The sequence below is a fragment of the Haematobia irritans genome, chromosome 5 (assembly GCF_050003625.1).
Source record: "Haematobia irritans isolate KBUSLIRL chromosome 5, ASM5000362v1, whole genome shotgun sequence".
NCBI lineage: Eukaryota > Metazoa > Arthropoda > Insecta > Diptera > Muscidae > Haematobia > Haematobia irritans.
The window spans coordinates 3,850,242-3,877,097 of record NC_134401.1 but is presented as its reverse complement, the minus strand read 5'-3'; the positions used below and the strand labels follow the sequence as shown (position 1 = coordinate 3,877,097).

At 34.7% G+C, this 26,856-nt stretch overlaps 4 protein-coding genes and 2 long non-coding RNA genes across 12 annotated transcripts; 3 read left to right on the top strand and 3 right to left on the bottom strand.

The window, feature by feature from the left end:
• Positions 1-494: 494 nt before the first annotated feature.
• p120ctn (adherens junction protein p120) lies at positions 495-4,718 on the bottom strand. 5 transcript variants are annotated; one of them, XM_075309683.1, is made up of 8 exons: positions 4,467-4,706; positions 4,268-4,386; positions 3,646-3,688; positions 2,667-3,571; positions 2,467-2,606; positions 1,979-2,392; positions 978-1,918; positions 495-909 (listed from the first exon to the last, which is right to left on the bottom strand). In XM_075309683.1, exons 4-8 carry the CDS (start codon positions 3,530-3,532, stop codon positions 790-792), a joined length of 2,481 nt encoding a protein of 826 aa, XP_075165798.1. In that variant the 5' UTR covers positions 3,533-3,571; positions 3,646-3,688; positions 4,268-4,386; positions 4,467-4,706; the 3' UTR covers positions 495-789. The 5 variants fall into 5 exon arrangements, with proteins under 5 accessions (XP_075165798.1, XP_075165801.1, XP_075165797.1 ...); XM_075309686.1 differs by lacking the exon at positions 4,268-4,386 and having other exon boundaries at positions 4,654-4,718; XM_075309682.1 differs by lacking the exon at positions 4,268-4,386 and having other exon boundaries at positions 4,554-4,711.
• Positions 4,719-5,127: 409 nt separating this feature from the next.
• On the bottom strand, positions 5,128-7,208 carry LOC142241489 (uncharacterized). The gene is made up of 3 exons (XR_012723654.1): positions 6,416-7,208; positions 5,924-6,350; positions 5,128-5,858 (listed from the first exon to the last, which is right to left on the bottom strand). It is a non-coding gene; the product is annotated as an uncharacterized LOC142241489 (long non-coding RNA).
• A 705-nt stretch (positions 7,209-7,913) lies between these two features.
• LOC142241754 (uncharacterized) lies at positions 7,914-8,356 on the bottom strand. The gene is made up of 2 exons (XR_012723796.1): positions 8,185-8,356; positions 7,914-8,127 (listed from the first exon to the last, which is right to left on the bottom strand). It is a non-coding gene; the product is annotated as an uncharacterized LOC142241754 (long non-coding RNA).
• Positions 8,357-9,000: 644 nt separating this feature from the next.
• Positions 9,001-12,658, top strand: LOC142237918 (protein BCL9 homolog). 3 transcript variants are annotated; one of them, XM_075309376.1, is made up of 2 exons: positions 9,001-9,228; positions 9,299-12,658. In XM_075309376.1, the coding sequence occupies exon 2, from the start codon at positions 9,336-9,338 to the stop codon at positions 12,597-12,599; it is 3,264 nt and encodes a 1,087-aa protein (XP_075165491.1). In that variant the 5' UTR covers positions 9,001-9,228; positions 9,299-9,335; the 3' UTR covers positions 12,600-12,658. The 3 variants fall into 3 exon arrangements, with proteins under 3 accessions (XP_075165491.1, XP_075165492.1, XP_075165490.1); XM_075309377.1 differs by having other exon boundaries at positions 9,001-9,252; positions 9,321-12,658; XM_075309375.1 differs by having other exon boundaries at positions 9,001-9,256; positions 9,321-12,658.
• A 3,651-nt stretch (positions 12,659-16,309) lies between these two features.
• Positions 16,310-20,184, top strand: LOC142238980 (protein BCL9 homolog). Its single transcript, XM_075310744.1, has 2 exons — positions 16,310-16,499; positions 16,565-20,184. The coding sequence occupies exons 1-2, from the start codon at positions 16,494-16,496 to the stop codon at positions 19,463-19,465; spliced, it is 2,907 nt and encodes a 968-aa protein (XP_075166859.1). The 5' UTR covers positions 16,310-16,493; the 3' UTR covers positions 19,466-20,184.
• Positions 20,185-23,707: 3,523 nt separating this feature from the next.
• Positions 23,708-26,051, top strand: LOC142240216 (damage-control phosphatase ARMT1-like). Its single transcript, XM_075311914.1, has 6 exons — positions 23,708-23,898; positions 24,005-24,113; positions 24,175-24,271; positions 24,343-24,605; positions 24,665-25,128; positions 25,450-26,051. Exons 1-6 carry the CDS (start codon positions 23,807-23,809, stop codon positions 25,778-25,780), a joined length of 1,356 nt encoding a protein of 451 aa, XP_075168029.1. The 5' UTR covers positions 23,708-23,806; the 3' UTR covers positions 25,781-26,051.
• Positions 26,052-26,856: the final 805 nt, after the last annotated feature.

The following is a 26,856-nucleotide window of genomic DNA, read 5'->3' as shown; positions in this document are numbered from 1 at the left end:
GACAGAAATCGAAAAAGAATCCGTCGCCACAGCCGAACCAGAAAACATATTTAGCTCATATTGGACATATAACATCATGGTAGGGTTATTTTCCAAAAACCATATCCAGATATTTGGAAAATAGTTCTGGAAAAATGTTTGACACTCATTTTGGTCAAATATTTGCCTAGTGTGACCATAGCCTTAGATTTCTCTAAGTGTTAATTCGGTTATAAGAGGAATTACTAATTTGATAATTTTTTTTTTTGGTTCTAAATTTGTTGCTTCTGGTTCCTTTCTCAAATTCTATGGAAGTACATATAGGTCCCTGGGTCAAATCGATGCTGGACCTAACCTTGGGTAGTGTTGGAAATATTGCTTCCCTTTGGTCGTTACTAATATATTCTTATCTCACGAAAACTTGGGCGTTTCGCAAATCATACGATCATTCCCATTTATGATGAATATTCCGAAGCAATCGTCATGAATTAAAAAAAATCTATTTGAAACCAACATTTTGTTTTAGAATTTATGGGTGTTTTATTAAATGCAATGGTAATGAGTTATTTATTTTTTATTTATACGGTGTTCTTTGTAGGTGTCAACTCTTTCAACTATTGAATGAACCGTACATTGTCATATATTATGCAATAAATTGTGTGTTTAATAAAATTTGACAAATATTTGTTCTTGCTGATGTTTTTTATGGTTTTTACTTTGAAAGCGTTTATCTTTGTTATATTCTATATATGCCATATGTGCGCACTTTTAAAGTAAAAATTTTTATATACATAATATGTGATGTAATTATTAGTTAGGCGGATTTCGAGGATTTTCGCTGCTTGGTATATACATTGACATAGGTACGGAATTATAAGCAGAAGGCCGTTGGTATGTTTCCTCTACACCATTCATTGTGAATTCATCCACCTAAAATTGGCAAAGAAATTTGCTTTTAATAGCTCATAAAAAAGATTGGCAATGGGGAAAAGTTATACCATTTGTCGTAGCATTTGCGGATCTTGGCAAGACCTCTGTTGGGGCTGATGTGACAGTTGAGAATGCTGTTCGTCTTTGTTTCTACCAGAGTTAGTTGTGCTTCTCTGTATTGTACGGTCTTCATAACGTGTTCGTCCTTGGGATGCCATAGGTCTATTCAATGTACTGTTCGAATTGTTTGGCGAATGGGCAGAAGCGCTATGTGAGTCTATGAACTTTGTAAGGAAGTCCTGCTCCTTCCAGCCATGTTTTTTATAGACATCCCGGAGTTCATGATGCTGCCACATAGTGAACAAAACTTGACTAGCAAACTTATTAACACAAGATGTATATTTTTGACGCTGATTTGTTATGTTCATGAGACGTTCAACGCCACCCGCATCTAGAAGTGACCTGGAGAATTCGGCATTCTTTTTGATAACTTCGTTAATGGTGGCCAATACAGCTGTTATGGTATCATCGGAGGTATTTTGATCGTGAGGATTACCTGAAGGCAATTTTTGTACTAAGTCGCGCATAGCGTACTTCCCAATAAGTTCTTTATTTCGCTGATCGATAGCCAAGTTTCTCAACGCTGTTGCAACAGCACATACTACACGATCTACTTCCATTCTTAACAATTCCACTAATATTGGTAAACCCTTTTCTTTGCGAACGGCAGCTCTAATGTCTATACTTGGTTGCCAATAACAAGCAGAAAGATTTTGAATTGCACCTGCTGCCGCCTCTAGGGTTTCTGGATTTGAGCAACTTTGCAATAAAGCTAAATAATATTGCACTACTTCCGGCTGCCATAGATGTTCATACCCCTTTAGGGGTCCCCGACTACTCTGATCGTTGTTGCTTTTCGAAGATCCGGATTGAGCAACTCCATCCAATTGTTCACTCTGAGCCTGGGCTTTCTTCTTCTTGCTTGTACCAAAGCACCCAAGGTTTTCACCTAAAATAATTAGCGGTGATATGAATCTTCCGTAGAAATAATGCATATTATCATACCCACCTTTACTCGATGATAGAGCCCTCGTGGGGACCGATATAGGCTGTTTGTCGTAATTGGGATCTTCAACTTCTTGACAACGATATGACAAATTGCGTAAAATGCAAACACAGTTCTCCACCGTTTTATTGCTAATGTTATTTTTTTCAATGGCATGGCGCACAACATACAATAGGCATTCGACCAAATGGTCACAATTCCGTAATTGAGTACGTGCATATTCACCAGCAGAGCTTACATTGCGTAAGACTCCGGATGCATTTCGAAATACTGTAGAGAAACATGTCTCGCCGGGGCAGGCAGGATCCCAACCGGAATGTGGATGTATAATGTTACTGACGACCGCCGATAAGCACTCATCTATGATAAATCGTTTAATATCTTCACATGAAGACATATTCCAGAGAACACCCGTTACTGGAAAATAATTTAAAATTTTTATGAATATTAGAAATTCTTGAATTTCAATGCTTTCAAATGCCATAACGTACCTAGTTCCCTAACTTCAGATTCTTGTGTGCGACACAATAAATTGACCAAAGCTGCCAGGCCTCCAGCATTTTTAATTTCTCGTTTGTTTTCATCATTTTGTCTACCATAGGATAAATTACGTAATGCTCCGCATGCGTTTCTGATAAAATTTTATTGTTACTTTTTTTTAAAGACATTTGTTAATACCATGGGCACTTACTTATATATCTCTGGTGCTTCATAAGAGAGTAATCTTATCAATGGCGGAATGCCGCCTAAAATACGTGTTCGTTGTTTAATTGGATCGTCCATATAACACAAGTGCTGCAGATATGCAGCAGCATTGGCTTTTATTGCATTGTTTGGATTATTTAAAAAGCTGATGACTTCCGATAAATTGGGATCGCGCCATCGCATTGTCGAGCATATATCACTGCAAGAACCGTCAACTATTTCGTCCTTTCCGCCATTACGCATATGTTGAGATACTATACCGAAAGAACTGATTGTGAGCTGAGACATTTTATTCTGAAAGTCTTGGGCATCGTCAAAGCCCGGCTGGGGAAGACCAAGGCCACCAGCTATTTCAGCCCCATTGCGATTATCGTCAAACATGGATGGTCTTGTAACGTACGCATTGGATTTGGCACTAACCGAAGGCATAACGTAATTAGCTTCGGAAACATAACCATATGCCACCGGGGCATCTTCTCCGTATTGCGACTCCGCCGGAAATGGCATTACTGGATTCATTCCATACTCTGCCATTTCTTCGTATTGTGATGGTTGAAGATATCTCATATTCGGTGGCATTATTCCGCTCTGGTCAGCCTGCATTCCTGCTGCAGTATTTATTTCTTGCACGGAACTTGTCAAATTACTTTGGGAGCCTATAATCTTTGCCGTACCGTGATCAGTCCTGTATGAGCATTGCGAACCCATTCGACCTACACTCATGCCAGCTCCAGATTTTGTTGCATATATAGCTGCATTTGGATATACAGTTGTATATTGGCTGTATTCTTGTAGAGCCGCGTTTTGGGCTTCAAAGTCGGCGTCGTCATTTAAGCATACCGAAGGCTCCATATCTTCGTCTATTCCTTATCAAAGTCAATAAGTGTTATCCTGCAAGAGAATATAATGTTGGAATATATGTTTCTTAACTCATAATTATTATTTTTGGTTTTGTCCATACGTACATATGTATATCAAACTAATTCTTTCCCATTAATTAGGGTATTTCTGAAAGTAATTAAAATAACTTTGCTTCAAAATCTATATTATTAATATTAATATACAATTATAGGTACTGGAGAGTTCAACGTCCTCCAGTACGTAGTTGAAAATATTTTCGTTATGGTCGTCAATCTTCTTCCCTTAACATAAAAACATATTCACATTTTATAAGGTTCGTCGAGAATATGATTCTATGCTTAAATTCACAAAAATTAACATTAACAATACCACAAATATAGTCGCTGTCGCTGATATAGATTTGGATCAGAAAGTCATGTTGTTTCTGAAAGATATTACATTTTTAAATAAGGTGGTTAAAATTCGTAATCCACAAAGATTCCCTTTTTGGGTAGACCCGGATAAAAATTGCTCTTGAAGGGCATAAAAAACAAAATTGTTGTGAAGATTCTTCTAAAAATTAAATACTGAATTGGGAACGTGTGTTATTAGATCTCAGCGAATATTTTTGCATAAAATTCTTTCGAAAAGGTGCAAAAATTGTTCACAATATATGCGTGATTCGTTGTACATTATTGATTTTTTTCAAAGGGCCGAACATTTCTTGTGTTCGACATACATACATACATGATTCTTGTTATACATATGATGTATGCGGCGGCTATCTGAATTGAGGAGTAGCAAAAGAATTAGTTGTGGAAATCGCTTTTCTCTCATTGGCGACAAGTAAAATAGTCTTCCACTAGCTATCAAAAATGTTAATAAAACAATACAAAAATTAAGGATTTAACATCACTTTCTCCGCAAACCATTGTTTTGACCGCACCTGTATTTTTTTAGAACACATACACATCCATTAAGGGGTAGATATCGAAACTACGAAATTAATATAAGTTCAGTTGGGAAGCAATACCTTCATTGAACAGGTAAGAATGTACTTTTTTAAATATATATTTCGCCCATTTTAAACGTGTCTTTTTAGATTTCCAATTTTTTACGATAAATTTCTTTACTTTTCTTAATTACAGCGATGTTTGGTATTGATCCGTCCTTTCTTTCTTTATTATAGACCTTTCTTAAAAGACATCGCCTATTATCGATAATTAATCACTAATCGACGTTTGAACCGGGTTTGTGGTTTGTAACACTAATATCAAGCTTCCCAATAAACACAAACGTTTGAAAAATAATAAAATGCAATAATTTTTCAAACATTTTTTCAAAGGATTAGGGTAATATTCAAGTTGAGAAATTGTTGAGAAAATCGCGTTCTCAACAAAAAACAGACATTACCCTCAACAGTAAAATTCAACACAATAGCAATAATCTCTCAATTGTAATCCTCAAATTGAAATGCATTGCTACTCAATAATTTCTCAAACAGTTTTCAATGTGAGACAAATTAAAAACTAATATTGCTGCGAATATTTTCTAACCACAATTTGCATGAAAGTCAATCCCAGTTCTTACTGAAAGTCAACACTAAATTTCTAGTGATTTTGTACATTTTATTAATTTTTTTCGTTAAAAATATAATAATATTAAAAATAACATTAACAATATATAAAAATAATAATATGTTATAATACCAATCAAAACATAATTATCTTATTAAAGGTATTAATAACTAAAACTATCAATACAACTTTAAATAACTTAAACATTTTTCATGTATAATTTCCCCCATAATGTTGGTGTCACATAACTATTAATTAACTAATTATTAATTAATATGCTGACAATTTCAAATAATTACTATCGAGGAACTTGCTGGCCTGCGTGTTAGAATAGATTCCATCAAAACATAATTATCTTATTAAAGGTATTAATAACTAAAACTATCAATACAACTTTAAATAAGTTAAACATTTTTCATGTATAATTTCCCCCATAATGTTGGTGTCACATAACTATTAATTAACTAATTATTAATTAATATGCTGACAATTTCAAATAATTACTATCGAGGAACTTGCTGGCCTGCGTGTTAGAATTCAATTCCATCAAGAGGAATTCACAAAATATCAAACTGATGACGGAATGTAAATTGATGTAATGCACATTTTCATCCAGAAGTTCTTGATTTAGGAACTGCTGCACTTTGTTTTAATTGGTTGCACTTTGCAAGTTTTCTGGAATCTTTTCTTTGTTGTTTCCTTCATCATTTTTTCACCGGTCAACATCTCCCAAGAATATAACATCCAATGATTTTAGTTTTCTGCAAAAAAAATCGAGTTTTGTGATTTCCAGTACGTTTTCATTTCACTTTTTATTTTGACTTACCAATTATAATTACCGTTTTGGATTAATTTCAGTTTTATGCCAATAAAAATAACTGACCACGTACATCGTGGCACAAAATGTATTGAAACCCACAAAATTCCTCAAGAACGTTGGTGTAACAAAATTCTTGTAAAACTCATTAAAATTCGGGAAATTAGCAAGGAACTTGATGACTAGAGAGTTAGAATAAATTTCCAGCAATTTCAATTCACAAAATATCAAATTAAACCGATGATGCGATGTAAATTAAACTATAGTCTTGATGCGAATTATCACCCAGTAGTTGATATGGAAAAGCATAAATACCAAGTTTAATTCATTGTACTTTGATTTATGGAAACTTTCTCTTTTCGATAAGCCACCATCATTTTTCATTGGTCAACCTCTTAATGCTTCCAAGAATGCAGCATCCAAATATTTTAGTTTTCTGCAATGAGATTTAAATTTAGTGACTTCTCTAAAGTGTTGATTTAATTTTTCATATTGACTTACCAATTATTATAAACTATTTGAAGCAGTTCCAGTTACTTGTCCAACATTTTTTCATCGGTCAGCTTTTTAATGTTTTAAAGAACGTAGAATCCATAATTTTAGTTTTCGGCAAAGAGATATAATTTAGTGTCTTCCTTAAAGTTTCATATCATTTTTTTATTTTCACATACGTATTATTAGAAACTATTTGGAGTAAATTCAGTTTTTTGTCTAAAATGTTTTTTATTTCTTTCAATTGACCACGAACTTCGTTGCACAAACAAGTATTGAAAACCACATGGTTTTTTCGTTGCATTTTAGGGTAGTGTTTTGTCAAAGTTTTCTCATATTATCTTCAACCCCTTTTCAAAGATTTCGTCAACATTTTGGCAAATTGGAAGTAATTCGCAAACAATTTGAAGATGTATTGAATATGAGCTGTTTCAAGTCAAGTTGAATTTATGTTGATAATTATAGTTACCCTCAAACTGAAAAGTTATTGCATTTGAAAAACGCTCATCCTGTGTTTATTGGGTTATGATATTTACGAACCGATTTATTAGCAAATTTATCGACAATAAACCGGGTATCTTAAGAATTTCCACAACGTTCTACAAAAGGCTATCGAGTCTTCGCAAAAATAAAAAAAATCGTGCGATTGTCTCTTCTTATACTGATTCTCAAATCGTTTAAAAAATACAAATGCCACAGTTCACTTAGAATGTCTCTATCGCTACATAATCCAAAACAGCTCCGTTTGTTTTCCTAGTAATGCTGATGAACGACAGTGACGGTCATTGGAAGTATTGAAGCCAAGTTGAATTTAATACTAGAATTGCATTTGAAAAATGCTTGTTCTTCGTACCCACAACACAGATTTCAAAGTCAATGCTACAGTACGCCGTCGTAAAGAAGCTTGTGACATAGTTGGAAATATTTCTACACTTCTGCACTTTCAATCATATTCAGTTATCCACATTCAAAACATTTTTGGTTACTTTTATGTTTGTCATGATTTTGCCACAGGGACCGCGACTTTTTTGATTTTCTGTCAAGTTCCCAGCCAGAAAGAAAAGGCTTCGATAGGCTGCAATGTGTGTTTTGTATTTGCGTGGGCATTATGAAAAAAAAAATACAATTTCCCCTTTTGTTTTTTTTTTACTTCCCAAAGGTGATATCTGGTGGGTATGATATTAGCAATCCTCCTTTGATTTCTGATAAAAACTACAATGAAAATTAATGAAGATTATGCGGAACATAATAACCCTGCCAACATTTTTTGAATTTGGGGACTCTTTTGAGAATCCCCACTACGTCGAAAACAATCATATACGACATCAAAAACTCGTCGGAAAAGCGCCGTCACTATTGAGAAGTTGTACCACGCCAAGTTACTACAAAAATGTTTCGCATGAGTGCAATTATTAGGACCCTTTATAGATCAATTTAGAACGACGCCAATAAGGGACCCTCCAAACAATCAGAAAAAGTGCATTTTAAGATAGTTTTAAAAGAATCATTGTGGTCGAGTAAAACACGTTTGTTTAGATATTTATTAATTTGATTAAACATTTACAAATTCTTAAAAATATAAGATTTATACCACTATCACATTACATTTAACATAATTTTTGGCATTAATGATGATGTTGAGTTACAAGTAGCGAGTTACATGTTGCTGCGTCTATCAACCAGTGTTTTTATTCCATGGAGGCAGCGTGTCTGTAAAATATCTGAAAAACAATCACTTTATTCCATTTGGAAAATCACCAAATTGTTCACCAATATACCTTTCACAATTTTAAGCGTATAATCTATGTTTTCAGAACTTTATTTTCGTTTTTATTTAATTAAAATATAACAAGCTGGTTGCGCTTGGCGTTTCACAAAAAAAAAATGGCTTTTTTTAACAGTAGGGATGGCAAATTACTTGCATGTACTTTTTGATGTACCTTTTCATGATGGTTGTAGTGACATTTACGAGTCTGTGGTAACGATGAGGTTGAAATGGAACTTTGAAATGTTGGCAGGGAACCTACATAGACATCCAGAATGGAAATTAACGTATTAATTGATTTACAATAAAGAAATAAATAAAATAATTCAATGTGAAAGAAAGTAATCGTGAAAATGTGACGATTTCAACTCCAACTTAATATCCACCTTTAAACTCTATACATACATAAGACTCAAAATCTACATTTTAGAGATTTCAAATCTACTTTTTATAAGGCAAATGATAGTTGAAATCTAGTAAAAGTGGATTTCGAAAGTGTAAAGTGAATGATGTATTATAGTTTACGATGTCGTTTTATGTTTTTGTTCGATGGATAGAGACTGGGACAGGATATTTAGGCGAGATAGGACCTTATCATATTTAGGCGTCATCATCCATATCTCCGTGGGATATTTTAGTTATATTCTAACGGTCTTTTGATTACTAAAATTAATTTTTAGACTTGAAATTAATTAACTATTTGAAAAACATTTTAAATTTTAGCATTATTGAAGATATTGAGTACTCATTTAATTGTAACGAGTACTCAAAAAATTAGTCAGTAACGAGTACTTGTAATCAAATACTCCCTACTTTCCCAACACTACAATATACGATTAACTTGGGTCAGAGGGATGCTTTCTATTGTGCAGGTAAAAAACGGGAGCCATTCAAGAAATTGTAATAATTAAATTGGAGCACAGGAGCATAGTCTTGTTAATATTTGTCATAATCAAACCAACAAAAAACTTTTTAAACATAAGTATTACGTATTTTCGACGCCAACCCCTCAAGTATACATTAACAGCGGGCTATACGCAACAATATTTGATATTTGGTAAAGTCCCTCAACGATAAATTGGTTGGTATGTGGTTTCAATATACATTACAATGAAAATCAATTTTAGGTTTTAACTTCTTTACACGCAGAATACGGCTGAAAATATGGATAGTTTAGAAGATAACGTGAGGCAAACTCCCGACATTTCAAGTTTTCCCGAACAAAAATTTTCAGAATCTTCATCAAATAACGGAGAAGGAGCTCCCATTGTGCAAAATACAAAAACTGCCAACAACAGTCCGAGCGAAGAGGATCCACCATCATTCCCGAAAACAGAAAGTAGTCCCATGGCTCTGGAAGGAGACATTGATAATCTTGGAAATTCAAACGCCTCTTCTACTGCTATGGCAATCACCTCGCCTAACTCAAAAATTCAAAATCAAGTATCTATGAGTAAAGTGAACACAAATGCAAATGCACCCATTGCTAAAAGTGTTAGGGAGGAGAAGGATATTAAAAAGGAAGAAATCACGTCCCCATCTCCACCAGGTAAAACTGACGATAATGCTAACGAAGAGTCGCAAGAACGGTCCAAAAGTGTTGGCTCGGCAGCAGGTGGAGCAAATATAACTCCAAATCTTGACGGAGTTAATTCTAATATCGGCCTGAGTCCTAATTCTAATTCAGATGTCTTTAATTCCACTTCAAATATGCAAAACCTGCCCAGAAATCTAAATCCATTCAATGGTAGCAACTCCAAATTTCCCTTCCAGGGGCAGGGGGATGGTCAAGGTATGATGAATTCCTCTAATTGTGGTGGAGGAGGGGGAGGAGGCGATTTTATGCAGCAACAAAATCACGTTTTCGTTTTCTCCACACAACTTGCAAATAAAAGCGCCGATGCCGTTCTCAGTGGCCAATTCCCCACTATTATAGCGTATCATTGTATGCAGCCCTCCACAAAGTTATTTCTTGAAGATTTTCTCAAAAATCCAACAAAAACCAGCAAACAACAGCGGCAGTATTCTATGAACATAATGAATCTTATGCAGTCAGGCGGATTAAATAGACCAGGAGGACAAGCATTTTGGTTAAATGAATGCAATAACTCAAACAAAATGCCACAAAGACAGACATTGCGCAATGCAGGCGCTAATAAAAATAGTCCGGTTTGGGATCAAAATACTACTTTGGATAACAAAGTTGGTAATACGGCTAACCCATTAGAAGGCTTCGACCCCCATCAAATTTGTGGTATAAAGGAAGAAGACAAATCAAATATTCCCTCATTGCAAGGAGTAAAAGTGCCAGACGAAAACCTTACACCACAACAACGTCAACATCGCGAAGAGCAACTGGCAAAACTCAAGAAGATGAATAAATTTCTTTTTCCTGAAAATGAAGGCAATGATATACATCCACCTCTTGCCAATAACAGCACCGTAACAAGCGAATCGTCAACAGGCAATTTACCCGGTGCAGTAGAAGCGCTACTTGCGTCAGGCTCTGAGAGTAATAATTCCGGAAATGTAGGAAAATATCTTACGCCTGGAAAGGGGTCAATTGAGAATGTCCCGAATTTGGGCGATGATCCCACAGTTGGCGATGCTTCAAATATGGGTGCCATGCAGGCACATAAGCAAGGGTGTATTCCAAAAATGGATCCAAACACAAAACCTGTCAATGCCAGAGGGCGTTTAGAAGAACAAATTAACACAAACATGGAGAGTAATCAAGATATCGTGTCTTCCTTTAACCTAAATAATTGCCCACAGCCAGATCCGGACAATTTGACACGGGGTAATAATGTTTCCTCTAATATACCAATGACACAGGAGGAGTGGTCTAAATTTCAGAATAGCCAATTTGGAGACAATTTCAAGTTCAAAGACTCGAAATCAATCAACAATCCTGGTGTGATGATGGACAACCCAATATCCGGTCAACAAAACTCATCATTGTCTCGTTCATTATCTATTGGGGTGTCAGGATTTGGTTTACAATCTTGCTCAAATGCTGGACCCAGTCCAACGAATCGTAGTAACAACGGACCGCCCCCACCCTATCATCAAACTCAGCGTTCCGCTTCAGTGCCGATATCAACACAGTCCCCCACCCACCCTAATTCTAATAACGTCAACCCAGATATTGGTCTCTCTCCTCATGGACCTCGTCCACCGTTTGGTATATCTTCAACACCTCCAATTGTAGACGGACCAAATTCAACAGTTCCAATCAATAACCCCACAAATGCACCACCCTCGTCGTTCGGTAACAACGTTAAAAATATCTATTCGCGTGATGGTTCCAATCTTCCAAATCCAAACCAGATGTTCAATTCACATAGCACATCTGCTCTCAATAATATGTCATCAAATCCAGCATCTCACACTCTTTCACATATGTCACATGCCGAAATGGATTCCATGAACCCTTGCCACAAATTAAAACGGAACAGCCCACAGAAGAGCAAAAGTCCGCTAATCAATGAAATGCAAACTAATCCTGGTATGGAATCAAAATATACAAACTTTGGATTAAATTATCCGAATTGTGGAATGCCACCAATGAACACGCCAAATATGAGACAAAATATGCAAATGCCTCCGCAATTTCGCAGAACGGATAACATACCGTTGAACCCAAATTGCAATCGAGTTAATCAGAACAAAGCTGTTAGCAACTTTGATCCAATTGCATCATTGGCGCAAATGTCTCAACAGTTGACAGGCAGTGCTATGGGACTGAGCTCAATAGGAGGAGGGGGAAACAACAGTTCCCTCATGGATGGAAATACTGGCGAAATGATGGGTGGACCACCATCCGGTCGTGTAAATGACCACTCAATGGATCACTGCAATCAGATGCCAGGTAATAGCTTGGGTATGATGGGTGGCTTGGGAGTTCGATCTGGCCAATTTCCTCCCGATATCAATAGTATGGACCCAATGGATCAACGAATGTTAAATGGTAAATTGGGAATGCCCCCAGGTCACTTCAATCACAATACTTTAACTGGCGTTGGTCTTCGAGATTCAAACATGCCTGGCAACGAAATGATGTCTTCTAATCGATCGATCATGCCTAATCGCCGTATGCCAAACAATTTCGACAACTTTAATATGTCATCGAATGTTCATATAAGGGCCAGTGCTCCAAATACCATACAGTATATGCCAGCGAGAGCTCAAAATATGAATAATATGAGAGTGCCGCCGAACATGGAGTTCTTCCAACGTTATCCGCACGGAAACATGGGAGCTGGTAATCCTTCTGGACACATCAATAACGAAATGACAAACCCCAATATGATGAATATGTTTGGAAATTGTGGACCCAATAGGGGTGGTGGAGGTTTCGATCAAAATGACTTAGGCGTAGACAACAATTTAATGCCCAATGATGCCGCATTCATGAATGTACCCTAAATGTACTTATCCAATATTTGTTTGAACTAATATAAATTGATGTGGTGCCATTTAAAGGATATTTGTGCATTTTGTATCGAATTATAGAATTTATTCATGACAGTATGATGGAGGTTTGCACGATTGAGTGAAGTTATTTACAACTTCCCAACGATTGTGAGAATTGTTCGTTTTAAAATCTAGTATATTAGGCTAAAATAGATTTGTCGTATGAATTTACTGTTGTTGGCTAATTTGAACCAACCAGAATTAATATTAATTTTTTTTATTATGTTGATGTTTTAAGTTCGCTTCCATTGTCTCATGCTACTATATTATCAAATAAAAGCATATATATTTTAAGGCAAAAAAATCCTTAAAGGATTTAATATGCCTTGTACAAAATCATCGAAACCATTCAGAAAAGAATGGAAAATTGCACGAAATATTTCGAAAAAATATTTCTTATAGGTTACTTCATATATTTAAGGGTTTATTTCTTTTTTTTTTAATTTATCAAGTAGCAGTGTTTTCTTTTTTACCCTACCAGCAAAATTTTTATAATGGACGCTACACTATATAAAGTAAATTAAAATGTGTATAAAATTAGGTCAATTAATTTCATAATAATAATTTATCTAATTTTATATGCTCTCAAGTATAGGGACCCGTCCATATTCGGGCGATATATGTAAAATCAGTTCGTTGAAAATATTCTAAGTAATCTAATATACATTTCTATTAACCATTGGTACCAACAACAACACTTGGTAATATATATGTAATCAATATGCATTTGCTGGATTAGTGAGATGATATTATATTTTCGTTATGTACATACCTATAACAATTATAATAATATTGTATATTATATACACATATGTATTCGAAATTTAATTAAAATAAGTTTGTTTCAATTTATATAAATAAAAATTATAGTGAGAAAAATTTTGAAAAAAAAACATGCATGTTCGATTTCAAAACGCGTTATAACTAATATACTTTTTTACTGGAAATCTGAAGAAAGTTATGTTTATTAACTTGAAGGGATTAAGTTAGGTGTAGCGGCAGGCCATTATTTTAGGCTCAATTAGACTATTCAGTCCTGTGTGGTTGGCGATCCCACATTTGTTTTAGTGTAAATGAGCTTAAAAAATAGACGACTATGTTTGCGATTTCAGCAAACAGTGACTGTTTTCCCTTTTGCTGTTTTAGCAGACGTTTCTGCTGTTTATAATGACAAATTCCGTTTTACGAGCGTGAAATCGAAATACTTTAATAAGCAAAAAATTTGTAATTGTACAAAATATGTACAAAAATGCTTTAATATGCAAACAAAAAATTAATTGTGCAAAAGTCCCATGTTAACATAGTGCTCTTTTGAAATCTATATAGGATGAGGCTGTCCTAACCACAGTTGTTGTTGTAACAGTTTTTAATGTAGTTTCATCCATTTTGTTCTATGCGGTAGTTCAATTAGTAGCCAGATCAAGAAACTCTGCGACAAGGATGGGGTGTGTCTAGAGTGATCTGGTGGTGAGACGGGCGGTGGTCGTACTCCGAGAACAGGATTAACCTTGTAGCTTCTCACCGCTTCAGCTACAGTATCTTCATGAATCCTGTTCAGACCTCTCTGATTTGCTGCTATAGATCTAGAGGCTCTCTTTTATAACGCTGGATCTCGGGCTCTAGAAGGTGAAGATCAACCCTTACATTCCTGGGTGGAAGTTGTCTATCCACAAGATGGTGATTTGGATGACAACTTGGATAGCAACCCAAGAGGTACTGCTTTGACAACATGTACTTGTGTCGACGCGCTGCGATGATCTTCGTAATCCAGGGGTGTATTGCGGAGACATCCTGTTGCAGTTCTAAGGACAGCGTTCTGACAGGTCTGTATGTTATTCCACTGCTTGTCGCTCGTTTGAGGTGTCCTCACTGGCACTGACCGGCCAATTGCCTTATATGTAGTCAACAAGGTTTCTTTGTCCGCACCTCAAGTGCTGCCGGCAAGCGACTTGAGGATCTTGTTTCTACCGCGGAGCTTATCACAAATTGCAGTGGCATGGGCGGACGACTTAAAAAGACTGTCGAATGTGATCCCGAGAATCTTGGTGTAATTTGTGGTCGGAATTATTTCGCCGTCGACTCTGACATTCAACTCCCTGCTCACTTCCGCCGTCCATGTAGTGAATAGTGTGGCTGAGGATTTGGTGGAAGATATCCTCAAATTTCTTGCAGTGAAATAACTGGTAAGATCCGCGAGGTAGACGTTCAATCGATAGCAAATGTCATCAACAATGGACCCGGATGACATTATTGTACAATCGTCCGCATATGATACAATCTCGACGCCAGGAGGGGGGTGGAATCGAGGACAGGTAGAGATTAAACAGATATCACCCCACACTGGAGAACTCCCTGTTTAACTCTACGGGGTTTTGAGTTCTTTTCCCTGAATTCCACGTACGACTGGCGTCCGCACAGATAATTCAGAACCCAACGCTTGGTTCCTGCCGGTAGGGACGTATTCTCGATATCCTCGAATAGTGTGGCATGGTTGACCGTATCGAATGCCTTCGATAGGTCAAGCGCCACGAGGACCGTCCTATGACACGGCTTGGGCTGATTGAGTCCCATATTAATATGTACCTTACGGAATCCATGTTGATGGTGGGCAGCTGGAAAATTCCCCACAAGGCTGGGGAGGAGAACCACAGTAACATTTTCTTTTGGTGTGATTTTCTGATGTACCTGATGTAAGACTTTCAAACAAAATACATGGTTAGGTTTCCACATAGTGCCTTAGTACGTACTACTTAGGATATTTTTAATTTTTCCAATGCCTAAAAATGACCATACCAAAGAGTTTTTCTTTGAGTGAGATCCCGGGAAATTCTCGAAAAAATTTCCCTTTTTCCTGACAATGGAAAAATTCCGAGAAAAAACCCTAATTTTTACTAACGGTTACTGTTTGAATTAATTAATTTAGAAATATAAAATGTTTCCCAATCGATGCCTTGGATCTTTTCCATCCATAATTTACAAGACTTGATAAAAATATAATCGTCTTCGTATATATTTTTGTAATTTTAATTTAGATTTTTGGTGGAGACATCGTACATAGTACTGACCTTAAAGGTGAGTATTAAGTTCGAGTTTAGCCGCTAAAATCACGGTAACTGTTCTTTAATAATTCACTTTAAAGAAAATAAACTTTTTAAATTTTTTCCCCATCTGGATAAAAACAAATTTGCCCAAAAAAGTTATAATTTTATTCTGGTTTTACAGATCTATTTTTGATTTTAGCTGCTAAACTCGAACTTAGTATACATCTTAAGGCAAACAAAATATTTGCTAATCACATTTATGAGCCTTTATGAATATTATAGGGTAGAAATATATAATTTTTTTTAATAGATATGGGTAATATTTTAGAACATACAAATCTCCGGAATTTTACGAACCTTTTATAAAAAAGAGCAAACGCCGACTGCTGTTTTTGGGAGACTTTTCTATAAGTGTACCTAAAATTTATAAGGCTTTTATGCGGCTTAGTCCATGGGGGAGATTACATATATACTCTAGACTTCGTTATTCTGAAAATATCCTACATACATATCCTCTCTCTCGCAATGTTTCACTCGCTCCTTTACGTCTTGTATCTGTGTTTTTTGTCGCTGCAACGTGTAACTTCGTCTAAATCTCTCATTGGTCAAAAGGGAAAACAAACAAAAAAATTATATGTATTTGCTTTAAAGAGTTCAACTTCATTACCAGTTACCATATCTTATCCCTAATATTATGATGACTCTTATGGAGACTCGCCTCAGTACTTGGAAGGGAGCGCAGGAAGGTTACCAGTAGTAATATACTTTGATTGGATTTGGACAAAAGAAACGCTGTTATGGTTTGATGAGGGTACGTTTTGATTTGGCTCTTACTTTAAACCGAAGAACAGTACTCATCTATTTTATATTGCGTAGTTGGACTGTCCAAGTCACTGGAAATTTAATGTCATGGACTTAAATAAACAAGACTCATGCAATTCACGTAGCCGTCAGTGTTTGGAAATGACTAATAATTTTCCGGAACAATTTGGTTCATCTGCAATTAAATCATCCCAAAGCCCAAATGTAGTGGATGAAGTCGGCAATGCGCAGAAGGTGGAAAGCAAATCTATTTTGCGGGAAGAAGATACTGATATTGTAGCGAAATTCGATATTCCACCGAACAGCCTGCCATCACCAATCTCCAAAGCACCAGCTTCGCAACAGATAGTTTCTTTCAGTAATATTAGACCAAATATGGCCTCGGCAATCAATGTCGGGGATCAAAAAGACATAAAGAAAGAAGAAACTTCATTGTCGCCGATATCGCCTATGGTTTTTGTCCCTGGTTCCGGACAATCCAATTGTGAAAATGATGATAGCTTTGGCATTTCGTCACAAAGCAAAGAGTTGAAAGTTTCCCCAATGTCATGTGAAAAAAACAATCAACAGCAAGAAAATCCAACAACCCCTAGTGGTGTGAGTCCAAAATCACAGGATGCATTAATTTCTAATACGCCCAGAAATGCAATCTCTTTCAATGGTAGTGCATCAAAATTTCCTTGTTCAACACAGAGTGATAGTCAAGGAATGTTATCAGGGAACACTGGCTGTGGACTTGGATATATGATACAACAACAAAATCATGTTTTTGTATTTTCCACCCAGCTTGCCAACAAAAGTGCCGAAGCTGTACTTGGAGGACAATATCCTTCGATAATAGCATATCATTGTATGCAGCCATCTACTAAAATGTTTCTGGAAGATTTTGTGAAATGTCCCACAAAGGGGTCGGTACAAAAGCAATTTTCTATGAGTATTATGCATCTTATGCAGTCTGGTTCATCAGGAGGTTCGTTTGCTTCCCATCAGTTGCAACGGATAAAAGATACAAATAAGCAAAATCAAAGCTGGGAACAAGCAGCTCAACAAGAATGCTCCACCCTAAACACAGTTGATATGCTAGGCAATGAAGCTTTCGACATTACATCTGTCCAATGTGCTATTAAATGCGAGGATAATACAGCAATACCATCATTGCAGGGAGTGAAAGTTCCCGATGAAAATCTAACGCCGCAACAGCGCCAGCATCGGTTAGAGCAGTTGGCCAAACTTAAAAAAATGAATAAATTTCTGTTCCCAGAAAATGACGAAGCTGAGTTTCATGCAGCTTCTTCCAATCAATTGGCACATCTTCCTCCTTCTGATGTTAATGGTTTGCCAGTTTCGGTTAATATGTTACTTAACCAAGCCCCCTCGGGCCCGAATGAAGCATTTCGCAATACTTTAGAAAAGCCTAATGAAAACTCAAGCCTGGAAAATTCGTCAAATTTAGCACGTGATCATTCATTTATACAGTCAGACATGCAATCTGGGGGAGGAACTACTAAAAAAATAAATAGCTCAAATATGGCCATGACAAAGACACGAGGAGAAACTGATGAACAAACTAATTCTGTAGTCGATAGTACCGCCGATACAGTTGCTTCGTTTAATTTGGACAACTGTCTACCACCGGAAGTGGAAAATATTAGAAATACATTAAGCCCAAATATGGGTCAAGAAGAATGGGCAAAATTTCAAAACAATGCGTTACATTGTGATTTCAAAAGCAAAGCTGCGGATGCACCGGCAAATGGTAATAATCGTTGTATATCGCCGGGTCGAACAGATTATGCCATGCAGGCCAAATCTACCACAGTTTTAAATCTAAATAATCGTAGCAGCGGTGGACCTCAACCGAATTATCACCAAGGCCAGCGTTCAGCTTCTGTGCCAATATCAACACAATCACCGAAGCACTTGAATGTAAATGCAGATACACCAATTTCATCTCAAAGTTCGCGTGTTCAATTTAGCTCATTGACACCACCAACAGAAAGAGCAACTTCTTCTGGCGGAATTAACTTGATCAACAACTTGGGTCCGAATCCCGCTAATTCATTATCTAATGATTATAAATCATCTAGTCCGCATAAAATTAAGGGACCTTATACAAACGATAATTCCGACAATACCTGTATGGATACAAAATATACAAATTTCGGTTTGAATTATTCTATGTGCGGCATGCCGTCAAGTGGTATAGGACAACAAAATATACGACACAATATGCAACAGTTTCCTTCTCAATTCTTTCGTCGTACGGATAATATACCACTCAATCCAAACATGAGTCGCATGAACCAAAACAAGCCATCAAGTGGTTTTGATCCTATATCATCATTAGCACAAATGTCGCAACAGTTAACAGGTTGCGGAATGGGTCTAAACTCTATTGGGGGAGCTGATCATGTGATGGATCATTGTAATACGAATCACATACCAATGCTGGGTCCAGCTGGTACACATGGAAATGGAGTCAACCAATTCAATCAATCTGATATAAACTCAATGTTATGTAGTAATCAACATTCAACGAATGGTGGAAGACACTGTGTATCAGGAAATTTTAATCCTAATGTGTTAGGTGGCGTAGGTTGTAACGATATTATGCCGGGTATCAGATCTCGTCGTATGGCACCAAGTAACTTTGATAATTTTAATATGTCTCCGAATGTGCATGTAAAAATGAATGCTCCAAATACCATTCAATATATGCCAACAAGATCACAAAATATGGCCAACATGCGAATGTCACCCAACATGGAATTTTTCAGCCGATATTCCAATAACCACATGATGGGTCCATCCGATATGACAAGCGCAAATATGATGAATATGTTTGGAAACTGCAACCAACAGCCACCAACAAATATTCGTGGATTTGAGCCACCAAATGATATAGAAGTCAATTTAATGCCTAGCGATGATTACTCGAATGCCAATGTTCGTTGAAGAGTCCCTACATTCCGAAATTATGTATTAGTATCAATCGAAGCCCACCTTTTAATTATTATTTGTTAATTTTATATGTGCTAAATATGGGTGGTTAGTTCTACACATAGAAAAAAATTCACGGAAATTTTTCCAATTAAAGAATTAATTGAGTTTTAAAAAATATTCAATACAAATGTAATTGATCAACAAATCTTTTAATTGAAACAAAAATCAATCATAAAAATTAATAGTATCAATAGAATTTTTAAGTGGATCAATTAATTTTTTAATTGATTTTAATTGATACTTTCATTTCTGTGATTGAAAAAATTTCAATTAAAATTGATTCAATTAATTTCGTGATTGAACACAAAAAACATTTTTTTTTGTGTGCAGTAACGATAAAATATATATTTTCCATTTATAATACAAAAATAATTTGAAGTGATTTATGGTTCGCAGAATATTGTCATAGTGACATAGTATGGTCTCAGGCCAAACTAGACTCTGAAAGCAGATATGATAGTAAATAAACCTTATATATAACAAAAATCAAAAACCTTAATCTAGAAATTTTGTATAGGGAAATTTATAATAATGTTCATAAAATCTACATCATATTGTATTTAAATTATGTTTAAAAATCATAATCACATTTTATGCCTATTACTGCAAATATTTCATTTTAAATGGAAGTAGTATTATTACAAATAATAAAACTATCTTTTTTTTTCAAATTATTCATTTGTTTTTCTTATCGTTTTGTGTGTTCTGGGACCACGGTTGCCACAGTTAGTAGAAGTCTACCAAAAAGTGGCCAATTTTTTACTGTTTGTAGATTGGTAGAATTCTTGATGTCATGGTAGATTTTCACAAATTTTCTATAGAAATATTTTTTTTGTAAAATAAGATTTTATCAAATAGAGGTACTTTTTTGGTAAAATTTTCTCCAAATTTTGGTAGCTCGTGTGGTAGCTATGTCTGGGACTTTAAATAGAAATTAGCAATGGTAAATAAATAATGTGCATGTGTATAATTACTTTGCATGAAAATATTCATTTTTACTGGGAACTTTTCTACTTCAAGATGCTCCGGGATCGGTTTATATGGGGGCTATATAATTATGGACCGATACACCCAAAGACATTTGTTAGTAGGGACAGCAGAAAAGTCTGCCAAAACAGCAGAAAGTCTGCTGAAAAAGGGACAGCAGTCACTGTTTGCTGAAATAGCAAACATTTCCTGCTATTTTTTAAGCTCGATTAAACTAAAACATGTTTTATTTTGGCTAAAACAAATAAAAATGTCAACTTAGGAGCTATCCTAATATCATTAAAACAATATATTATGAACATCTATAGTATTTGACCAAAAATCTGAATATTTATCGAATTGAGACATAACAGCAAACAAAATGTTTGCAGATAGTATTTAGGAGCTTGTAAGTATATTACAGTGCAAAAATATACCAAAAACTACTTTTGGTTCTTAAATATGCTTTGAGGAAAAATTTATAACCTAAAAATTTTATAAATTGTTGTTCATTAGGCCCTGAAGTAAAAAAATATAACAGCAGACGTCGACTGCTGTTTTTAGCAGACTTTTTTCTATGAGTGTATGGAAAAATTTACGCGTGGTTGTTAGAAGACATATACCAACATCGCGGCTATAACTAAAAGTGGGCCGATATGGCCCATTTGCTATACTATCTGAGCTATATTAATAACAGCCATTTGTGCCAAATTTCAAGTGGATAGCTTCTTTCGTCCGGAAGTTAGCGTAATTTCAACCGACGGATGGACGGACAGACCTCGCTAGAACGACTCAGAATTTCACCACGACCTAGAATATATATCTAAGTCGATCTTCCCTATAATGAAATTTGACGGGAGCAAAAAATTACTTCATTATACAGAAATTTTATCAGAATACAAGAAAATGGGCAGTATTTTTGAAATTTGTTGATTATAATGAGAGATTCATTGTATAGAAATTTGACTGTACTTTATTATGGAGTCTGAGACCTATATTTCTATGTGTTACAGATGGAATGACAACGTTAATATACCCCCATCCTATGGTGGAGGATATGAAAATATAATAATACTTCCGGTAACTTCTAGAGAACAAACATTATTTTTTTGTGTAACTGACACTACGTCTCTCATTGTATGAAGTGACTGAGCGACATAGCTATTGTGTTAAAATATATATATTTTTTTTAATTGGAATTGGGTCGCTCAATTCAATTGAAACATTTATTTAATCAATTAAGCCCTATAGGTGAGTGCTATGTTCGGGGTTTTCACCAAAACACTAAATTAAAAGTACAAATATATTTAGGAAGACGATTATATTTTGATCAAGTCTTGCAAAAAAAATGGATGGAAAAGATCCAAGGAATTGATTGCAAATAATTTTATATTTCTAAATTAATTAATTAAAAAAAGTAACCGTGAAAACAAGCTGGTTTTCAGCTTGAAAACTGAACATAGTACTCAGCTTATTGGACCATACATTGATAGCTTGAAATAAACTACACCAAAGCAAAGCTAAAGTATTAACAAAAAGTATTAAAAAATAATATGGGAATACAATATTGTCAATATTGTATTTCCCAATCTATCAATATTTTTTATTTATACCGATGAGTGTAATAGCCGATCCCATACAACAATTTTACTGGAAATGTCTTTAATTTTTAAAAAATAATATCAAGATTCTCAAACAACACACGATTATTTTAATAACCATTAAAGTATATTATTTTCCAGAGGAATATTTTTAAATAACTGCAAAATTCTACTTTCTGTCATTGTTTAAATTCATAATTTATTATGGTGAATAATTTTATATTATTCTCTAGCCATATGCAAAAGTTTTTTTTTCAGTATTAAGAGATGTAATATAGTTTTAATTGGCCTGTTCCGGCTTTTTATATTACGTTGTTGAATAAATAAAAAAAAATATTATAATAAATAAATAATTCTAAATTTAACTCTAAAATAAAGACAGCTGATTTAATTTTTTATTGTATCGCACACACACAAGCAAACCAACCGAAAGGAACTACCCTGTAGGAAATTGAGGTGACTTTAAGTTAATAAATTGTTAGTCATAACTGAGTCACAGGTGACTCAAATCCTAACTCATTTCCCATGTAAAATCCTATTCAGTTTTAACACGTGTTGTCATTGGAACGAGTCAGTCCTCACTCAAACCTGCATAAGCTTCAGCTAACCAAAAGTTAGCTCAAAGTGAGTTAGCTTTAGGCTGATAATATATGAGCATACTATGAGTTAGCCTTAACAGATTAGTTTATGGTGAGCTCTTTGTGGATAATAAAATATTTTGTTTTTGTTTTATTATTTTTGAATCATTTTATTTTGAATTAATTAAAAAATAATAACAATTCAAATTTTTTTAAATTATTTTACAATAAATAAAATATAACGTAAGTAAAAATTCGGATAATATTAGTTGAGTTCATCTTGTCTTGAGTTTGAGTGTTGTGTTAATTTTCTCGTTTAACTCAGAGGGAGTTGTACGTACTTTTGTAATGACGCACACTGAATGGAAGTGCCATTCGTCAGGGAAGTCCAAAAGGCTTAAGTGTATTTCCCAATATCTTCGTCCTCAAACAGCCATTTAACACTTTTATTCGAAGTTTCCATTTATTCCTTCACTGATAATGATGGGTTCTAGTGGAAATAAGGAAAGTTTAATTATTAAATTGCGTCTGAATAATGCATTTCTATACTACTTACCGCTAACCGTGACAAAATTTTACAAAAGTTCTCTGAAAATAGAAGCTAAATTGAAACAAATATAAAAAGCCAAATCCAAATTGACAGTTATAGAAGCCAATACATATTTTTTGTTTGTTTATTTGAATTGTTTCCATGACTTTACTTCACTTAAATATGCATCAGTTTAGAGTGAGTAAAAAGGTAACTCATTGCTGATCGAGAAAAAGTGAGTTTGGGAAAAATTCAACTGACTCAAGACTGCATAAATAATGAGTTAGCTAAAAGTCGCCACAAATTAGTTAGTAAAAAGTTAGTTTGATTTTGAGTGAGTTCGAGACATTCCTACAGGGTACAGATTGTGACAGAAAGAATTACGGCCAAACACACATGCAAACAAGAGAACACTTTTTTTGTTCAATTGATACTACCTTATAAGAGTACCCTGGATATACACCATGGAAATAGTCGTGAGCAGTCTTCAAATCTGAACGGCCCATTAGGTAGATTTTCCAAGTATCGCATGTTGTTTACAACAGCTGACCGAAATAAATTATAACAAAAATAAATTTAAAAATTTCTTGTTTCAGCAACAGCACAAATTTCATAGAAAATGGAGCTGCCGGTATCAGAATTTGATCGAAAATATGATATAGAGGACATAGTGACACCAAGACATACGATGTTATCTGCTCGATATAAAAGGTGATATAAAAGGTTTCCAAAATAGGAAATGCTATGTTGACTATCTACAAAATGTCCACATTTATGGTGGACATTTATACAAATATTTAAATGTTTACATTTTCAGGAGTTTTGCTTACTATACTATGAGGGAACGATTACCAGTGATTTTAACAAATATTATTGATAGTTTAACAAAAGATAAAGATGATATTGCCCAAAAATATGAAGGAGAGGTTACTATTCTCATTCATTGTTAATTGTTTCTTAGGATAATTTGCGGTAATTTTATTTCAGAAAACTAGGGAAGAAATTAAAGCCATAGTTGGCCACATTTCAAAACTAAAATATCAACTGCAAACGGATAAACAATTCGAGGAACTACAAGGAAGTGGTAAATAATATTTGGGAAAATGTTGTACTCACCTTTGAATGTATGTATATAACTTTTGTTTCTTTACTTAGAACCTGACCTTGAAATGTGGAACACATTTATCAAGAGATTGCCGATAAATTTCTCATCATTTTTCCAATCAGCTTGGCTTTATTCCGAATGTTACATGTACAGGAGGGTGGCATCATTTTTTCTAAATTCAGAAACGTTGAAAAATTATGATTACTTTTTTAAACAAAAGTGTAGAGCACTTCAAATTAATGCTGTATTGAATCTTGCCAAAAGTCTAAAAACTACTGACCGAAGCTGCAACACATTTTCGCGCATACTAAAGGTATTTCAATGTCCCAAAAACATTTGGTTAATATCACTTAAAGAGGAAAAACCTTACAGATGACTTTGTGGGGCAATAAATGTGATCTTTCTCTTATTATTTCAACAATTTGTGATGCCAATGACAATCTTTTCGAACATTGTGATAAACTGGACAGTCATATATTGGTGGATAATTCAGAAAGTATATGGAAATGCCTGGAATCGGCAGATATATCAAAACCTGTTGTAGTAGACATTGTTTTGGACAATGCTGGATTCGAGTTTTTTACTGACCTAATATTAGCAGACTATTTATTGAGCAAACAGTTGGCACAAAAAGTGAGGTTCCATACAAAACCAATACCATGGTTTGTTTCAGATGTCACGCCGTTAGATTTTCATCATACCTTGCAATATTTGGAACATCACGAGTCAATTTATTTGTCTGAACTAGGTAAAAAATGGAAAAAATACGTTGCAGATGGACTCTTTGAGATGGCTGAAATAAATTACTTCTGGTCTAGTCCCTATGAGTATTATAGGTAAGTTGTCAAATTAATGTGGCTGATGTGAGCTCGCGAAAATTTGAATATGTACAGTGAAACCTCTTAGAAGTGGACACCCACCGTCGCCTAATGTTTGTCCAAATTTGATTTGGTGTGGAGGTGTCCAATTATGGGAGGTTTTCAGAGTATCCAAAATTAAGAGGTTTCATTGTAATTACGCAAAAATAATTTTATGGCAAGCTATCACATTACAATTCCTCTTTGCTATTGAAATTGAAAACATTGCGGGGAGGGGAATGTGGTATCTTCTCTAAGAAATAAATTTGCTTTAAATTAATAGAATTTATTTTTCCTCAGAATGCGCGAAGTGAATATCGAGTTATATACGTACCTCTCCCAGGCCCATTTAGTTATATTTAAAGGCGATTTAAATTATCGAAAATTACTTGGTGATATGAATTGGGATCCAACTGATGATTTCTTGACTTGTCTCCGAGGTTTTCAGCCAACCAATATTTGTACACTACGAACAGTAAAAGCCGATTTGATATGCGGCTTGCAGCAGGGATTGTCTGAAGATTTATGTCGACAGGATCCAAAATGGATGGAAACCGGAGAGTATGGCGTGATACAGTTTATGGAAAGTTTTGATTGCAATTGCAGTTCAGAAATAAATAAACAACAATAAGCATTTGCATCTAATTATTTTGTCGAAAAATAAAGTCAGCAACAAATACTTTGCATGTATATTTCAAGATTATTATAAACTTGTTAAAAAAAGACTCTACTAACCTAAAATTTGAGAGTTATGGCCATTTTTGCCTACTAAAAAATTATAAGCGTAGTTTTTTAATATATCATGAATAAATATCTTCAACACTTACCGTACATATTTATATCGCAAATTACCAATAAAGATTTTTGTTATTTTATATTGCTATAGATCAACCGCAGCGAAATATTTTTTTTCTCACAATTTTATATTTTGTTTTAAATAAACTCAACAATGATTTCTATTATATTTATATCAAATGTGTATTCCATTATAAATGAAAATAGTGACGAAAATCATTGATGTTTCGCTATAAAAAATTTGGGACACCCATGGACAAGTATGCTATCTAGCAGATGGCCGATTATTCTTCGCCAGGCTTTGAAAAAGTCTAATGACAATTTGCTAAAATTCTAAATTATAGCTGCTACTAGGAATTTTTCTTGTTGATTATAAAAAAAAAAATAATAATAATATATAAAAGAATAACATAGATATAACAGCAGACACCAACTGCTGTTTTTGTATGGGTGTAAATATCTATTTTAATTTTTGTTTTTCCTGAAGCATTTTTTAGTTTCTACGTTTTAAAACTGGTACCTACCAGAACTCGAAGTAATGTTGAGGTTATGGTGTCTATGTAATTTGCTTGCAGCTTACTACTACTGATCGATTCCACGATTGCCACAGTTGGTAGAATTCTACCAAAATGGTAGATTTTTTACTGTTTGGTAGATTGGTAGTATACTTGAAGTTTTGGTAGATTTTGCAAAATTCCTCTCCATGTAAGAGGTACATCAATTTTCTATAGAAAGAAAATTTTGAGAAAATTTTCTACGGAAATAAAATATTGAAAAAATTTTCTATAGAAATAACATTTTGACAAAATTGTCTATAGAAATAAAATTTTGTAAAATTTTCAATTGAAATAAAATTTTGAGAAATTTTTCAATTGAAATAAAATTTTGAGAAAATGTTCTATAGAAATAAAA

What these genes read in the sequence shown, in the direction of transcription:
- LOC142240216 (XM_075311914.1), top strand. Translation starts at nt 23,807, where the DNA reads ATGGAGCTGCCGGTATCAGAATTTGATCGAAAATATGATATAGAGGAC. An exon ending in CCCAAAAATATGAAGGAGAG is followed by an intron (nt 24,114 to 24,174) that starts GTTACTATTCTC and finishes ATTTTATTTCAG; the next exon opens with AAAACTAGGGAAGAAATTAA. An exon ending in AGTCCCTATGAGTATTATAG is followed by an intron (nt 25,129 to 25,449) that starts GTAAGTTGTCAA and finishes ATTTTTCCTCAG; the next exon opens with AATGCGCGAAGTGAATATCG.
- LOC142237918 (XM_075309376.1), top strand. Translation starts at nt 9,336, where the DNA reads ATGGATAGTTTAGAAGATAACGTGAGGCAAACTCCCGACATTTCAAGT.
- p120ctn (XM_075309686.1), bottom strand. Translation starts at nt 3,532, where the DNA reads ATGGAGCCTTCGGTATGCTTAAATGACGACGCCGACTTTGAAGCCCAA. An exon ending in GAAGCACCAGAGATATATAA is followed by an intron (nt 2,607 to 2,666) that starts GTAAGTGCCCAT and finishes AAATTTTATCAG; the next exon opens with AAACGCATGCGGAGCATTAC. An exon ending in ATCTGAAGTTAGGGAACTAG is followed by an intron (nt 2,393 to 2,466) that starts GTACGTTATGGC and finishes ATTATTTTCCAG; the next exon opens with TAACGGGTGTTCTCTGGAAT.